Genomic DNA, 17,865 nt, shown 5'->3' with positions numbered 1-17,865 from the left:
CTGCTGTTGTTAATGGCAAGCTGTAATAGAACCTGGTGGTGAAACTCAGGTGGTGTCAGAGGGACAAAAGTTGGCCATGGTGAAGCTGATGCATCTTCCCTAAGACATTTCATCCCAGAGCTCAGCTCCTTCTGAATCCCTTTGCCTTTGGCAGAGGCCCAAAGTAAGAGATGAGGTGAAATTTAAACCGTGGTTGGAACTAGACAATCTTCAAGGTCCCTTCCAACCCAAACCATTCTGTGGTTCTGTGTGTGATTCTGTGGCAAGCTGAGGACATCCCCTGTTCTCTGGACTTATGAAGCTTCTTGAGCTACTGAGTTCTGGGACCACACGGTGCTTCCTGCAGGTCACTCACCTGCCTGGACAGTGGGGACATGGTGGTGATGTGGGAGTGACACCTCGTGGTTTACAGGTCTGGGGTAATAACCTGGCTACCCTGCAGAGGTATGGTCAGTCAAGAGTTGCAGTAAACACCTCTTGCAGTTGCTTTTTAGAGATTACAGTGGACTCTTCTTTAGAACAGGCAGAACACTTGCAAGTACTTCACAGTGACTTAGAACTAGCTTTATTCCAACAACTGGATTTATGTTATCATAACTATAAAATTGCAATGCATAAAGTGTACTGACTACTTCTGGCTTCATATCATATCATCTCCTGTTTCATTAAGGCTTTGAAGCTCTAAGACTATTTTAATGGTTGGGAAAAGCCTGTTCAGAAAAGATCTTTTGTGTCATCTTCATGCTCTTCATTGATATGAAAGCAAGAAAAAAGCAGTTTTCATTAGCAAAACTGTTGGCTTTTCCCTTTTTTGCTGCCTTAGGAGAGCAAAAGTGTCGCTGCTGAAGACTGAATGTGACAGTTTTCAATGCTCAGCCAGCAGCTTCTGAAATACATCCACATTTTGTGAGGTTAATAACATTGTAGCCACCGATGTTGAATTTTTTACTGGTTCAAGACCATATGTCTCTGGCCTAATTAGACTTTTATTGGCTAATGGTTTATGGAGCAAACCTGTAAGGATTTTTGCCCTGTTCATGAAGAGTCACTAGCAAGAGGGAAATGAAGCTGACTAGCACTGTAATCCTTCTTTAAAATGGGCAAGCACCTCATTCACTTGCAGGCTGGTAACTGTCCATGCTGTTACCCTGTCAGATAATACTGCTACATTTTAACTTAAAATTACTGATTGGATTAAATATTAATCTGTAACCTTAAAAGAAGTAAGGAGCACAGTTCCCCTTGGCTGGTGATGCAGTGCAGTGACAAGTTACCATTGCCAAATCCCACAATTTGCAATCCCCTAAAATGCTTCCAGGGGATTCCAGGGTCTGGGTTCATTTAAAACAGCTCTTGAGTGAGATGAGCTCCTTTCTCAGTGTCTGCTGAGACTACAGGTTTAAAACCACAGGCTGGATTTTATCACTGCAAGTCATGTTTCAAGTGGTCCATGGGTGATAAAATATCCAAATTGTGATAGATTGACTTACTTTATTATCTGCTGGGGGCACATTTACTGTGTTGCCGTTTTTGGTACGCCTGTTAGTGATGACTGTGATTCTGCTCATGTTTCTGTCACTGTCTCATTGGGCCTTTGAACTAATCTTTTCCCTTTTCCATCTGGATTTTCCTTCTATAAACCAGGAATAATGGCATTTCTTTAGCTGGAGTGTACTTCAAATTCAAGCGAAGCGTAAAGTGCTGCTGCTGGAGAAGAGCTAGCGTCCCTGAAATGAGTGACAAACCCCATCACTCATTTGGGAAATACGATGGGGCTTTATAAAAGATAATCTGCCCAGCACTGTAGAAGCTTGTATCTCACGTAACACCATTTAAGCACTTTAACCTTCCTCTGACAAATGCCTGGCCTGCAGCTCTGAATAGAAAACACCAAAACTCTCCAAACCCAGTAAGAGCCACTGCCCCCAAGCTCTGTTACAAGACACAAGCTTATGATAGGCAGCTCCAACCTGGAAGACAAAGGTTGCGTGTGGATTAATGACTCTAAGGCACTTGCTGGTTTCAGGGTCAGCAGCATTTTGGCTGTGCAAGGCGCAGAGGGGTTGGAGCCATGGGGTTTGGGCCAGAGCTCGCTTGGGGCTGCCCCAGCTTTGCTGCCCCAGGCTGTCACAGCTGTCAGCACATGTTAATGAGCTGAAGAGAAAGGTCTGAGGCAGCTCGTGCTGCTTCAAAGAGCCCTTCAGGGTAACATTTAAAACACAGCTCCCAGGAAAAATAAATGGAGAAGGGCTTAGTTTTCTCTTGTGGTTGCCTGCAAGCTGCGGCTGCAGAGCTGAGAAAGTGCTGCTGAGGCCACCCATGCCAGAGGGCTGCTGGCTTTTTCCCAGAGGACCTGCTCTCCACGCGGGTCCTGCAGCCTCCTGCTGATCCCTCCAGCTTCCCAGGACATGGCTCCTGGCACTCTTGTGCTTGCTTGAGGGGGCCTGCATGGAGATGGGGTTGGGGAGGAAAAGCCCACTTGCAGAGATGGGAAATGGTGTTTTTAAGATTGCAACCTGAAGAACCCAACCTGGAGACTTGGCCTTTTTGCTTTGTCAAGGTCAGCTTTTATTTGGTGCATAGCAATTCAGGACTGTGGAGGTGGGAGGCTTTGCCTGCCCATGATTTCGTGTTTGCTTTGGAAGAACTGCTGGTCTCAGGCTCTGTTGATGTCAGGAAGGCAGCGGTTGCATGAGGATGTGTCCCAGGCTGGTATGGGGTTGATCCACCCCAGCAGAGGTGGATGTACCCACAGTGCTGGGGATGGCAGCGTGGCTTTGCCACCCAGACACAGACATGCATGTGCAGAGCTTTCTGTGCAGGTAAATGTCATGCAGATGGGACAGGGCTGCCCACAGGTACCACTGGGGAGCAGGTCAGGGTGGGAAACAAAGGTTTTTTCAGAGAGAAAAGGGAGAGGGAAAGACTGAAATCTTTATGCAGAAAGAGACAAGTGAAAAAGTATTTATCTTAAATATGTCAAAAAACACATCAAATCCTGCTTTAAGATGTGCTGCAGCTGGGTTTGCCAGTGGTGCTGGGGAAGGAGGAGCCCTGTGTGTTGACGAAGAGCAAAACCTGAAGCCTCAGAGAAATGTAAAAGGCCTGAGAGCAGAGTTTCTGCCAGGCTGGCCTCTGGAGAGACTAAATGTCTTGACGCAGTGCTCATCAGGTAAAGCAGCTTCAGACTGGAGCTGCCACGAGTGCTAGGGAAGGGGATAGAGCATTCATCTCTGCAGCCGGGTTATTTCATTGTACTCACCCTGAAAAATACTCTAGAACCAAAGAGATGGGCAACGTAGCTTGGGACTGAGGCCTTTTCCTCTAAAGCAGAAATTGAATTCTTTCCTACCACCAGATGCCCAGAGGGGACATGAATTCACTGTCCACCTATGGGAGAGGCTGGGACGCAGCTGGGTGAAGGGGACTTTGCTGCAGGGTTGGAGAATGCATCCCAGTGTGCTCTGCATGCCACTTCTGTACCTGCTGGTGAATTAACACGATGCTTCTCAAAACTACCAGATGATGCTTTGGGGGACAGATTCATCCACCTGCTCAATGTAGTCCCAAACACCACAGATCACGATTTGGAAGACTCTCTCCACTGATTCCTGCAGGAGCAGTGCCCAAGCGGTCTGCTGCTTCCGACATCCCTTGCTATGCAAGGTTACAGTAGGATTCATCCAGAAATGGTGATTATCACAGTATGAATTTTAACCCCACTTGCCCATTGCTGTCTCCAGGGGTGGAAGGAGACCTTGCTTTTTGCTCTCCAGTCCTCCTTGTCCAAGAGTGGCTGATTTGGAAGGGCTCAACCTCCAAATAATTACACACAGCCCAAGGAATGACTTTCTTTCCCAGCTACAAATCCATGAGTGGTTCAATCCTAGGGCACTCTGTGTAAGGGCTTTTCTTTCTGTAATTCCTCCCGTGACTTTTGACATGACCCTGCCCTGACTGGGGACATTTTGATTTTTATTTTTTTTTTCAGAGAGATCATTTACTCCTAGATAAAGATTAATTTTAATGTTAAATTTTAAGCGAAATCTCTTAGGTGAAAATGTTTTTGTAGGCCATCTGAGATGCTGTTATCTTTGCCTAGCTTTGCCTCTTTCATGGGTTGCTTCACCCAGCAGGTAATGAGTAACCTTTCTTCCCTCTGGGCGGGTTGAGGGCAGAGGGCTGGCAGAGGTAGGCCAATTGCCTCCTTGCTCTCTTCTTCTTGGGAATCATAAACTATTTTAGTGTCAGTGACCTCTCTCTGCCCCTTGCTTTTGGTAATCCTTGCAGTGCAAGAAGATGCCATTCCTACACTGTTCCCTGCTTACCTTCCCTCTGGGTGGAGCCCAAAAGACCTCCCAGAAATGGCTATGGTGAAAGGGCAGGAGCTGAGTCAGGCCCAGGGGAGCGGGCTTCTGGGCACAATGGCTGCATTTGCAGCCCAGTGCTGACACATGCTCCAGGGCTATCCCAGGGCACAGCCCTGCACCACACTCCTCAGAGCCACATAGACAGGTCACTGTCCAAGCAAGGATGCAAACACACATATCCAGACTTCCAGTCTCCTGCTCTTACCACAGATGCTGTGGTTTGTAACACAACTGGGTTTGGGACGGATGGACTGTTCCCAGGTGGTGCACTGTTTGAGAGAGGACTGGGTATGAGCTAGGATTACATTTCCTGCCTGAGATGGATGGGAGAGTGTAGGTTTGAATGGGCATTGTGTCCAGTGTAAGTCTGAACCTTGCTGCACCTTGGAGCAGTCCCAAAGCATCCTCAGGGCTGATAACATCTCATAGCACAGTATGGAGCAGTACAAAATCCTTGTGATCTAAAAGGGCTGGGAAAAAAAAAGTCAAATGCTCTTTTCCTACCTAAGGAACCGTTGTATCATTTGTGAGATCACGGTAATTTTATGGAAGTGATGTGTTCCCACTGATGTCTCTGACAGGTCTCACTCTGTTAGACACTGCCAGAAACCAGTGGGAACAGCAGGTCTTTTACAAAGCCTTCCATCAATATTGATTCAGTAATCCAGCTCTCCAAGACATGTTTTTTATATTCCTTTTGTTGTGTAGAGTGAAAATGGTACCAGTTAACACTGGATGGGGTGCAGGAAGAAATGACTCTCGCTGAAAGAGCCACTCATGAAAGAGTTCCTTTCCCTTCACTGGGAGAAAATGTTTCACTGCAAGGGCACAAGAAGGTGGAAGAAGAGGGAAGATGGTGTCCACCAGTGGTCCACCAGCCTCATGCATGGTCTGGAGCAAGTCTCTTCACCTGCATGACCTGCTTCTCCTACACTGTACCATGGAATGAGCAATGTTTATCTTCCCTGAAGGATTATTTTGAGATAAGTATTTGTAAAGAGCTGTCTGTATTCAGAGAAGTAGATTAGATGAAGAGGATAGAACAGAGGGATGAAGAGGAAATCTTAAGACAAATTTCATGATCGATGCCTAATAAAGCAGATACGGGACTCCCAGGTGCTGGGAACTCATTGCAGGCAGAAGAACCCAAGCTAAGCTTTGAAATGAAGCAAACCTGCTCCACTGCACTCAGCAGGGAACCTGCAAGCCTGCACCTCCACAAATAGTGCTTGGACTTTGCCTTTTGCAGACATAAATTCCAGATTTTGTGGAGAGCTGGGGGTGGAAGGGAAGATTGTGCAAAGTGCAGCAAAACCCCTGACATCATTTACTCTGGATAAATATAATGTGATAATGCAAGCATTCTAAGGAAGGTATCTCAGTCGCTTTTCAGAAAGGCAAGCTCCGCCAAAATACGGCTACCTTCGTGCCCCTCTTCATCTGTGGAGTGTGTTCATTGCTTTTAGCAGCTGCACTCTATGTTTTAGAAGTTTTTAAGCAATCAGCTTTAAATTTGCCTCCTGGTCCATTTCCTTTTCCCATCATTGGCAACCTGCATTTGCTGGACATCAGAAGGCAAGACAAGTCACTAATGAAGGTAAGAACAAGTGTCCTTTTTTTCTAGGCTGTTGAATGTCAGCATGTACTTATTTAAAATCCTCTTCTGGTGAGAGTTCTGAGATTATTTTTGGTGCTAAATTAATATATTTTTTTTTAAATGTGATGTTTCAAAGGTTTCAGAATGACCAAGTAAACTGTTGGAGACAGTTAAACTTCCTTGGAGACCAAGGAAACGGTTCAACGGAGTCCCAACTCTGCAAAGGGTAATGATAAATATGAGCAGTGCTTCACTGAGAACTACTCAACACATAGAAAACTGAGTATCTGTATCAGATCAGACTGATGGACCTAAATTTTGGCATCTTCGTTGTGTTGTGAAATACTTCAAAATATTTGCGTGTCCACGTAGCCAACTTGAAAGATGGATGCTTAATCGTGGTTGCCAAGATAGCTTGTATTTCTCATGTTGCCAGTGTTTCATGAGAATGGGAATTAATGTAGCGCAGCTCAAAAAAGAGATGTAGAACTCATTTGAAACAGTGAATGAGTTGGGCTTATGAAGACAAGATTCCCTATAGGAATCACAGTTTCCTTGCATCTGTCTTCTAGGAAAAAAAAGGGGGAAATTTCAATGTATTTAGTCTCTCAGAGCTCAGCTGCATTTTCGGTCAGGACATGGGGTGTGAATATACTGCATCTTCACCAAACCTTTTAACATCAGGTTGCCAGCAGCCCTCAGCCCTTCTTAGCATAATGTAGGGAAGAGGAGCTGGCTTTCCCTGTCTCATTCCCATCACTGTGCTATGCGAGGGGCCTCTAAGATGCCTATGGAGATGCATCTTCATCTTACTCCAGCCAGCTCACTGTGGGCTCAATGCCCAGAGCTTAGGAGCTGGGAAGTGCTTTGGACTGTGATTCGTGTTTCTGACAAGACCGGAAATTCTTCTCTAGTGGAAAGTAGGGGAGAAAGGGGTTTGGGGTTGTGGAACATGCTGGACATGCTGGGAAGAATAAGCAAAGTAGAGGCTGGAAAGGAGGTGACTTGAGGACCCAGGAGCAGAGTGATAGCATCTTAGTGAAGCACAGACTCAGGGGTAGGTATTGGACACATTTGCCACACTGATGCCTTCTTTTCTTCATGGAACTACAACATCAAGAAGCCAACTGGGAAAGGGGTCTGTGGCTGCAGCCCAAAAGAGCCCCTCTCCATCCTCTGCCCTTCACAGTCAGGATATAGCAGGCACAGTCTGCAGCTGACTTAAAAGCCAGAAGACTTCTAAGGAATTAATTAGCAAACAAATGACCTGGAGTAGAAAATCCTCCCTGAAAGGAGTATCCCTAAAAGATTGCCCATGAAAGTTGCGCATTAGATGAATCAGCAACCAGCCATTATTTTGAACAAATGATTGAAATCAATGAACTGTGTGAAATAGGTTTTTTTTTGCAGAAATTCAGCAACTCTGGCTCTATTGCTGAAACATTGTTTAGACTCTGCCTGGGCTACCTGTTTGCTTGGTAGAGCAGGGGGGATTGCAAAGCTTTGGAACCTCCTCTGGTTGACATTGCCAGAACTGGTTTCTTTTATGGGACATAAGGCTTCATCTCATGACAGCTTTATGCAGTTTCAACTCCATTGCTCTCAGTCAAGTCTTAATTCCTTGTAAGGCCTGGCAAGACCATGTTTGTGAGCCTCCAGAGAGCTTCTGCTACCCAGTATCTCAGATTTCATTATAAAGTCCTGCTGTGCACTGGCTTGAAATATATGGTACAGCAGAAATAAACAGCAGAGTGTGGTATTGTGGTAATTTTCTAAGGTAAGTTGAAAGAGCAATGGTTTCTTATGCCTTCATATGTCCATCCTTGGTGAATCATATTATATACCTCTTTGCATTAATTGCACCAAAGCTTTTATTTCACTTCTATAAAAAATATGGGCACCTCTGCTTTTTCATTCTCTTGTGGTATACAGTAACACTAAGCCTGCTCAGTCAGCAGTTGCTCTGTATTTGTCTGGCAAATCTTGGTGATACTTTTATGCTGCTGGTGGTGTCCAAAATATCTTCTCTTCTGCCTCTTTTAACCCACTGTACCAAACTGAGCCAAACCAGCTCAGAAAAACAGTGGTCTTATGGAAGCTCTTGGGTTAAGCAGACTACCGTTTATTTGCTTTGAATCCTCTTTCATTTAAGTGTCTCAGGGCTTTATCTCTGGCATCCCTTTAGCCCTTCTGGCCACAGAAGGAGGGGAGAAAGCAACTCTTCATCTACCCAGGCAGGACGTACCACTGCCACTGATGACCTCCACACTCTGATTTTTCTCTCCTGCTAGATTTCAGAGAAACATGGCCCCGTTTTCACCGTCCAGCTGGGGCTTCAGAAGGTGGTGGTGCTGACTGGCTACGAGACAGTAAAGAATGCTTTTCTGAACACGGGGGATGTGTTTGCAGACAGACCACCTATACCCATGCTCTGTCACATCCAACATGGAAACAGTACTGGCAGGTTGAAAAGATAAAGATGTGCTTGCTCTGCTGTTTCTCAAATGTGTTGTTTCACTGCAGCATTATTTAAGAGTCTTGAGCTTGCATCCTTATCATCGAGGGCTACATTTTGTGGGGCTTAGGGGCAGTTGTTTGTCTTATTAAAGAAAATACTTCTTGTTTGCCTTATCAGGTTTTTTGCTTTTAGAGGCACTTGGGTCACATTTCAAGAAGGGTTTGTTTTTTTTCAGTGCAGAGGGAAGAAAATTATTTTTCACAATGTGAAGACCGAGGTCCTTATGCAATCTCTTTTCTACAGTTACTGGGATTTCAGACAAAGTGTGGATCATGCATGACTCATGATAAAGACTGCAAGAACTGGCAAGAGCACAATAGCACGGGCTGCTTGTACCTCAAACAATTAACTTTTGAGTAAACAGATTTTTGGCATGTTTCTGAATTGCATGTTAAAAAGTAGTACATTGCCCAAGACTAGACATTGAAAAACAATGAAGGGAATAATCCAGGGCTGAAAGGAAAAGATGTGATGACCTAATATGTATATAATGCATATAGTGTGGGGGGCTTTTTTTCATCTTGTCTTTAAGAGTGAGGCCCAGTGAGAGGGAGGGAACACTGAGCTACTTTCCCAACCATAGGATGGAGATGTAGAATATGTTCAGCCCTGGAAGCCCTCCTGGGAAGGGAGGACTTCAAATTGTAGCCCCTGTGCCCTCTTGGCTGAGCACTTTTTTTGGCCAATAGGTTAGCCAGCTGTGGGGGTATTCCGTAGGTGTAAGCAAAGGTGCCTCCCTGCCACCCCTCCTTGTCCCCCTGCACAGTACATAGTTTATCCTCTAAAGTCCTGTTCATGACAGGGATGGAGTGGCATCATCTGCTCCTAGCCTTGCTCTCTGAACCAGCTGGGTCCTTTTTCTAAGGCAAAACAAGTCAGCCTGAGACAAATACCATGAGCTTTTTACTGTGTATGGCTGCAAAGAGACAAAGCTATAAACAAGGCAAACCCAGAGCTTTGGTGTGAACAGCACCCAACTTCAAAATATTGCTTCCTGCCCTTCTGAACCTACCTGGGGTAGTGGTTGCTCAAGCCAGCCCTCTCCAGCACCCCACAGTCCTCTCCCAAGCAGGCTCCTCCAGGTTACAAAATACCTGTGCTCCCTAGCTGCTTTTGGTGTTTCGAAGCAAATCTCGAGCGACCTCAGCAAACAGGGTATGCACTCCCTCCATAGGTGTGTTCTGTTCTTCTCAAGAGCTCTGGAAGACAACGCAGCAGTTCACCATAGCCACCATGCAGGATCTTGGCATGGGGAAGCATCTTGGAGAAGAAAGGATGCTTGAGGAGCTTCGCTTTCTCACCAAGTTGATCAAATCCTTTGAAGGTGAACTGGAGATGGCATCGGGTGTTTCATGCTACTTTATAAAGCCACTGTAAAGACCTCTGGGTTGCTCCAGAAATGACCAATACAGTTATGATTTTGTTCATTTTTAGGTGGACCTTTCCAATTACAGTTTTTGAATATGGCTTCCAGCAACATCACCTTTGCATTTCTCTTTGGGAGAAGGTTTGATTATGAAGACCCAACATTTCTCACCCTGTTAAGACTCATAGATGAAGTTATGCACCTTCTTGGCTCTCCATCCTTGCATGTAAGTTACTCTCTGTGCTGAGATGCTCTCACCTGATTTGGTAGGTCAACTGAATTTACTTCTGCTGGGTGGATTTGGGGTATCTTTAGGTTACTGAAACATAAGATTCATAGAAGCATAGAGTGGTTTGGGCTGGAAGGGACCTTTAAAGATCATCTAATCCGAGATTCTTTCTTTGGGGGTTTCCTCCTTCATGAAATCCTCCTGTGAAGGAGGTCCAACATCATGCGGTGGCACTGGGCTGAGATGCTGATGTGACTGTGCCAGCAGAAGGAATGTGTTTGATTCTTCCAGAGCCAGAAAGTACAATAACTGAGGTTTCCAGCATGGTGGGACTTAGCATGGGCATGGTCATGAGCACCAGTGGAAATACTCAGAAGTACTGTAGACATTTTCCTTTATGTTATTTTTAGTCACTTTATTTAGCAAGCTTCATGGTTTATGGCTAATTGTTCTCTCCCTTGAGGAAATAGACCCTAATATAGGTCTGGGATCTGGGCAACCTTCTATCTATCTTCAGTGTTTCACAGTAACTGCAGAAAAATGTTCCTGGAGTGCGTCTCAAAGATGGTTTTAGCACTTTTGCAAAGACTTCATAAAGATTCTGCTTTCCTGGTTTTTGATGTTTTCTTCGTTTTGTCAGTATTTTTCCAACAGTACCCAGAATGAAACAATGCCAGCATATTCTAGTCCCTAGTATTTTCAGACCAAACAAGGCTCAGGTGGAAAAGACAGGAGGGAATCAGGTCCCTCTTGGAAGGCATGGCCAGAGTTTCTTTCTTTAAAAACACACCAGTGATAAAACTATTGAAATACTGACTTTATTTGTGGGTGCACAAATTAAAATAGCCAGGCTTATTTGAATTATTTTCTGCTGGATGCTGTGGGAACGTCAATATACAAGTAACCTCTTAGGACAATTGTATATGGGGGTTACTTGGTTTTGGTTGCTCGCTACGAGTTTAAGAAACTAGTGAAGTTACAGAGTAGTAGTACAAAGTGCAGAGCTGCAGACATTATATACAGACCTCTCATATGTCCTATAGTGGCATTAAATCAATACCTCCTCAACAGAGCCACATAAAAGGAGTATTTCATCTAAGAGGCTCTCATGAAACAATGAAATTACACTGAACCAAGAGCTCTTGTTATATGTAATCCTCCATCACAAGGCATAGAATATTAGTTACTTAAGGTAATAGTGAAAGCTGTTAACAAAAAGATGTTGATGAATTCAATACCTGAGTAAGAACTACTTACAATAGCTACAATTTGCAATAGTACAACATCCCTTCTCTTTTATTCTCTCCAACAGGTTTAGTTTGTGCAGAGATTACAACCACTTAGAAAGTGCAAGAGATTTGTGAATCTTACTCTGCAGCCAGTTTATTTATAACATTGAGAAATGGTGTAAGTAACCCCCCTGCACATAACATGCAACTGTTTATTGTGCTGTGAAATTTAATGATGCTGAGAACTAAGTGTAATTGATTTATAATTCATGTGAAAGTTAAAAATGATGATCTAACAACTTTAAAACACAAGTATTTTGGCTTGCTAAACATTGGGAGTTTTCTTTGTGTAATGCCTGGTGCTTTATCTTTTTGGTTTATTACCTCTTTAAAAATGTAATTTCTTTGTTTCGTGAGTTTACTATCACTTTCCCTTAATTGTAACTTTTTTTATTCATGTTTATACGCTCTGTCTAGACAGGCCTGATGGGCTCCATTCATTTCTGTAGAGAATTTTTAATAAGAGGAGGCATTTTTATATGTTTAAATTTTTTAGTTACCAAAAATAGAGACTCCAATCGCGTGTCATTTGGTTCATCACATGAATGATTTCTCCATTATGGTACTCGAGTTTTACAAGGTGATTTTTTCCTTTCTTTTTCCTTTTAGTTATTTAATTTCTACCCATTCCTTGGATTTCTCCTCAAACCTCACAAGATGATACTGAAAAAAGTAGGAGAGGTGTGTGTGGTCTTAGAGAAGTGCATCAAGGAAAGCAAAGAAAGCATTAATGAGAACAACCTGAAGAGCTACATTGATGCACTGGTATTCAAACAAGAGGTATTTTAACAATATAACAATTCTTAGTGCTGTACCTTATACAGGGAAGCTCTGTGTTGCTTGTCTAATGAACATGCTTTCCTGTGGTCTGTGTGAAAATTTTGGGTAACCGTCCTTCTATTTTAATATGTTAAATTCTGCATACTGGATGAAAAGCAAGAAATAATTAACTAGACCTTATCACATGAATGTCTAAAACTTGTCCTCAGGTATCAGCTGAAGTCCCTTCCTTGCTGGAGGCTGGGGGAGAGGCAATGTCATTTTTCCAACACCCTCCAGGCAGGCACATCACTCCCTACAGGCATGGGAAGAGGCAACAGATTCCCACTTGCAGAGATGCAGAAGTTCCTATTGCATTTGTGCAAACACATCACTGGCTCCCACGTAGTGGATTTACCAACAGGAATTCTAGTGTGGGAGTATGGCAAGGAAGGGTCAGTCTGTATTTGCCCTTTTTCTCCCAGTGTTTGTATCTGTGTACTTGAGATGGGTGGTGAGCAGGATGGATCCTTGCGCCTGATGCCTTGTGCAAGTGCCTCAGCTGTTGCACACAGGAACAGGCAAAGTGTTTCCCATCAGCAGCTCAAAGCAGGAACAGCAGAGTTGATGTGCCAGAGGTGTCCTGGGCCTTTGTGGTTTTCCTGTGGCTCCTAGGAGGCAGCCACACACCTAGACAAATTCCAGCTCACTGACATGGGAAAGCATGGTCCTGCACCTCTCATCAATTTCTGCCTTCTCAGGATCCACAAGGAGGGCATGGAAGTCCTCAGTCAATGAGATAACCACTGCCCACAGCAGATAAATGTCATGTGATGTTCAAAAATTGATGGATTTGTCCAAATAGTTCACTTTGAGGAAGCAAAATCTGAAGTATGCCAATATTTCTGATGAAAACCGAAGAATTTCTGTACTGAAATATCAGTGCAGTGCATCATGGCACATGCATCCCACTGCAATGTCTCTGAGAGTGAGTTATCCCTCCTAGTTCTCTCTTTCCATGCTAACAGGAGTGGGTGTTTTCTTTGTACTTCCCTAAAGGAGCTGAACAAAAGCAATACACTTTTTCATGATGAGAATGTATTGGCCTCTGCACTCGACCTGTGCATGGCTGGCACTAAGACGACGTCCACAACGCTGCAATGGGTCATCCTGCTGCTGCTGAAGTACCCCAAGATTCAGATCAAGACATCTTTATGGTTTTACTTTTCTTACATAGTGTGCTGAAGTGTTCTGCAGTGACTTTGTAAGTGATGTTCAGCTGTAAAAGCTTTGTAGCTTCCTTTGTGTGTCAGAGCATGCAAAACCTGAGCATCTGGAACCTCTCCAGTTCCATCCAAACCTTGTATGCTGCCATTCAGGACCAAAGGATCTGAGGGGTTGTTCTCCATCTGCTCCCAGGGACAGCAGACCTCCTGCCCTGAGGTAGTCCAACCAACAGTCAGCATAAGCTGGGATTTGCAGGTGCTTTACTGCCTTTTCTTTGCCCTGCAGAAAAGGTGCACACAGAGATTGAGTGAGTTCTTGGCCCTAGCTGCTTGCCTACCTTTGAGGACGGGAAAAACATGCCATTTACCAGTGCAATGATCCACAAGGTGCAGAGATTTGTCACCCTCCTGCCACACATTCCATGGTGCACCTTGGTTGACACCCACTTTAAAGGTTATTTCATTCCCAAGGTACTTGCTGCTTTTCAGTTGAAGAGGGGGGTGCAGCACACCAGTGACCTACAGGGCAAATTGTCATGAGGAGTAGGGGAGCTTGAAGTACAAGGATTTTGGTGGGAAAGAGCCAGTTTCCTAACCCCTGTCTCCACTGAGTACAGACTAATGGCAGCGTGACTTCAGGGTTATGTACACAACTTCCCATTTCCCACAACTCAGTCTTCATAACCTGCAGTCTGTTCCTTATTCTCTTCACTTTCCATTGCCACTTGTGCCCTGTAGAGCAGTGCGGCCTCTGGAGTATCATGGCATTATCTCATTGTCTTGGTTCAGGCAAGCAGAGATCAGCTGGGCAGCAAGGAAGCCTGGCCCATGTCTTTCTTCTGCTTCATAACTCAGAACAGTCAACAACTATTGTTGTTTAATCACATATTATTCAGTAATTCAAGTAAACACTAACTAAGGGTCAGATGGTCATGTACAAGCCCAGAAATTAGTTCTTCAGAGGTAGAAGTTTGCTTCCAGACACAGCCCAAAGGGAGGAATGGTTACATGGCTGAATGGGCAAGCCAGAAGCTTGCTGCATCCCCACATGCTAAAGCAGAGCATGGCTTTGCTGCAGGGAACAACAGTGATTCCTCTGCTCACCCCCATGGGAGACGCCAGATGAATTCAACACCAACCACTTCCTTGATGTGGATGGGAACTTCATAAAGAAGAAAGCATTCCTGCCCTTCTCCACAGGTAATGAAAGTGTTTGATCCCACACGGGGCCCCACATTCCCAGTGCCCCTCAGAAGACATTAGGCAAGTGACAGGATCTGAGCCTCTGTTGGGAACAGCACAGGGATCGGTGTTGGGGATGGTTTAGAAATACCTGCCCTAGGCTTTGATGACTTGCAAACAGCCCCTCAGCCCACACTGGGAGGCACACTGGGGATCTACAAAGAATTCAACACCTACAAACAAGTTAAACCTTCCCTCTGCCTTGGGAAGGCTGGTTTCTAGGGTGTCCCAGATAAATTCCTTGCAGGCTCAGAGTGAAACAACCCTTTTCAGATGCCTGTAGGAGACCAACAGTGATGGCTGCTGAATATCATGCCATGCTATTTTGCATTTCTGAGGCCTATGCTGTCCCTCACACTACCAAATAGCAGGGAAGAGATGTTGGGTTGGGCCACCACTTACCCAATCACTCCACCAACAGCCATGCTTTGACATTGCAGGGCAGAGAAACTGCACTGGAGAAAGTCTTGCGACAATGGAGCTCTTCATCTTCTTCACAGCTTGATGCAGAAATTCATTTTTAAGCCTCCACTTGGGGTCAAAGAATCTGAGCTGGACTCACCATGAGACCCCAGCCACAGTGTGTCTGCGCTATGATATGCCGATAAAGCCAAGGCTCCAAACTGAGAAACATCCATGTAATGGTTTTCTGCAGAGCCTAGCAGATGCACTAAGGAGAAATCAGATCCCTGTGGAGTAGCTACAAGTGACATCTTCTTACCCAAAGCCTTGCAAGTAATGGCTACATGCCATTGAACAAATATTTGGTCAGTACCCAGGTCACCTTACCTACCACCATGGTTAGTGGGTAAGGTGACCTGAAAAATCCCAGCCAGACACAACTCGACATGGCAGGACAGTCACTACCTTACACATCAAATACACAGTGTAAGAAAGTTATCCTTGTTCTGAGCCTCTAAGAGAGGATGTTTCTCAAGAGTGAGTAATTTCTTCACCTGGAGAGCAGTAGAAGATACAAATGTTGTGTCATCATCTAATCCCTGCTCTTTTCCCATTCTCTGCTGCACACAGGATAAATTAATCCCAGATACCTACACTTTCTATGTGTATTGGATGTTCTTCTAACACTTTTCAGACTTCCCAGACTTTGAATCCCAGATACCAGACTCTGCACTTCTTAGATTCTCCTTGCTCTGAGGGACATCAGCAAGGTTCCTTGGGAGTCTTTGGCTCTTTCTGGGTACAGGCTCTCCTACGCCTGCACTGATTTGGGGCTTAGAGCTCTCCCCAGACAAGTGAAGACACTCCCCAGCATTTTTACAAAGGTAGCTCAGATACATAGGCACAACTTCTTTCCAGAGCACAATGTGTGAACAGCAAGCATGGAAACACTGCAGGGATGTATTTCTAAATGTCTAAAATGCTCTTTCCTTAAGCAGCACAGAAGCTGGGCAGATCCAGGCAAAGCACAGAAAACCTGCCCATCTACCCTTTCCTTACTTCTCCCAGTTCTCTGTGAGATTTGTCAGGACCCTTACTTTTCCTGACATTCCTGTCTCTCATCCTCTGAAATGACTAGGGGTGGAGCCTCATCACATCCCCCCATCAGGGAAGGCAACAGGACTCTCCTAAGGCAGCTGGTTTCTTCCTTGGTCTGAAATGCTGAGTGGAGACCAGAAGGACCTGATAGGACTGCAATGAGAGATGGGTTGAGCCATTGTCCCAGAAGGTGTTTGAGATGATTAATCCCTCAGAGGATCCTTGTCTGCTGTAGGATGAGGAGAAGACTTCTCCTGTGCCCTGTGTACCACTTGGTTCCTCCAGGTAGTCTGGAATTCCAATTCTTCCATGGTAAATAAATGCCTTTTGCTGCCAGCCTTGCTCACAGGTAAATGCAGGCGGACTGGGAGTCCATAAAGCCTCAGGGCTTGGATCTGCTCTCCCTATACAGCCCAAATTTGGGGCTGGCAGGGTGTTTTACTCCAGTAAGGACTGCAGGGCTGGGCTCTCTGTGACTCGGAGGGATCATGTTGCCATCTCGTGGCAAAAATAAAATAGAAATTATATTCTGCACATTACTTCTTATTTCTCCGGCCAGTGCTCACTGGGGCTGCAGATACAAAGCAGCCCTCGTTTTACAGATCTACACAGTTGCTGCAATCCTTGCATCTGACCATTGCCCCTCTGAGAACAGGAGCCCCAGTTCACAGCATCACACAGAGCTTGGGATGGCAGGCTGGGCTATGGGACACCCTGCCCAGCTGGCTGCATGTGGCAGAAGCCACAGACATGGTGTTGATTGGATTTGTTCAGATCTTACTTTAAGAACCAAGCCACCTGTCCTGCCTCAAGATACTTGCCTTCAATTCAAGTTAGTGTGTTTTGCATGTTTTGAATGTTTTACAGCTAGAGGGAAGACCCTCAGGACCACTGAGGAATGTGGAAATGGTATTTCTACCCCTGAGATAGGATGTTTTCTGCTAGATAAATACATAACTGAGTTATTATCAGTGTTCTGCCATCGTTTGGTCGAACAAAGAAATGAGAGGCAGGCACTTTCTTTTGTGGAGATATATTTAGCTATCTAACTCAGTGTGCTGGGGAGTGAGTGCTTCCATCCATCTGCAAACATGGGCACAAGTAGGATGCGCTTTTCAGAGGAATCAAATCTGTTTTCCTTGGGTGTTTGCACCTGGTAGCTCATGGCTCTGGGGCTCGGGTATTGCGCAGTCTGCTGAATCTCTGCATGCAGCCAGCACTGCCGCAGGCTCTGCTCTGCCTGCTGCAGAGTGCCAGTGCAGAAGGTGATGTCCAAAACCAGCAGGCTCAGGAGTCTGCTATGCCATGTACAAAGGGATCCAGCTCTTTCCTTCAAAGCCAAGAACCCCTAAGCCCATGGCAAGGGGTCAGGTGTGAGGTTCCACTAGTGAATTTGTGCAGCTTGGAGCACAGCCCAGTGTTGTCCCCCAGAGCACTAGATTGTTGCCATAGCTGTGTTTTGAGTTCATATTACTTTTGGAAGGGGCTAGAGCAGAAGCAGTCCTGGCCTCTCTGAAGGAAAAGGCAAAAGTCTTTTTCATTTCAGCAAGGCCAAGACTTCCTTCACTCACTTGATAAGTGTCTTGCTCCCCAGTTGCTTTGCCTGCCTCTCCCCGCCTTTCCTGAAGAAGACCCCACCCTGGTGCCACTACTCCTCAAGAGTGACGTTGCCAGCAGGTGATACTTTGGGAGGGCAAGAGGCGAGATGCTCAGGGTCCAAGGCACTAAGCAGAGGGACAGCACCAGCATCAGTGAAGCTGTGGTGGCAA

The 17,865-nt window shown here is 45.2% G+C and overlaps 1 protein-coding gene across 1 annotated transcript; it reads left to right on the top strand.

The window, feature by feature from the left end:
- Positions 1-4,616: 4,616 nt before the first annotated feature.
- LOC104405625 (cytochrome P450 2W1-like) lies at positions 4,617-15,163 on the top strand. The gene is given in 12 exon segments (XM_010014380.1): positions 4,617-4,658; positions 5,764-5,967; positions 8,259-8,421; positions 9,660-9,809; positions 9,920-10,077; positions 11,979-12,149; positions 13,188-13,329; positions 13,641-13,825; positions 14,433-14,458; positions 14,460-14,554; positions 15,037-15,090; positions 15,093-15,163. Coding segments are annotated over 12 exon segments (1,461 nt in total).
- Positions 15,164-17,865: the final 2,702 nt, after the last annotated feature.

This window comes from Nestor notabilis, unplaced genomic scaffold (genome assembly GCF_000696875.1).
Source record: "Nestor notabilis isolate BGI_N333 unplaced genomic scaffold, ASM69687v1 scaffold16055, whole genome shotgun sequence".
NCBI classification, from domain to species: domain Eukaryota; kingdom Metazoa; phylum Chordata; class Aves; order Psittaciformes; family Psittacidae; genus Nestor; species Nestor notabilis.
Note: the sequence above shows the minus strand (reverse complement) of the source record. Positions and strands in the feature narration are given on the sequence as shown.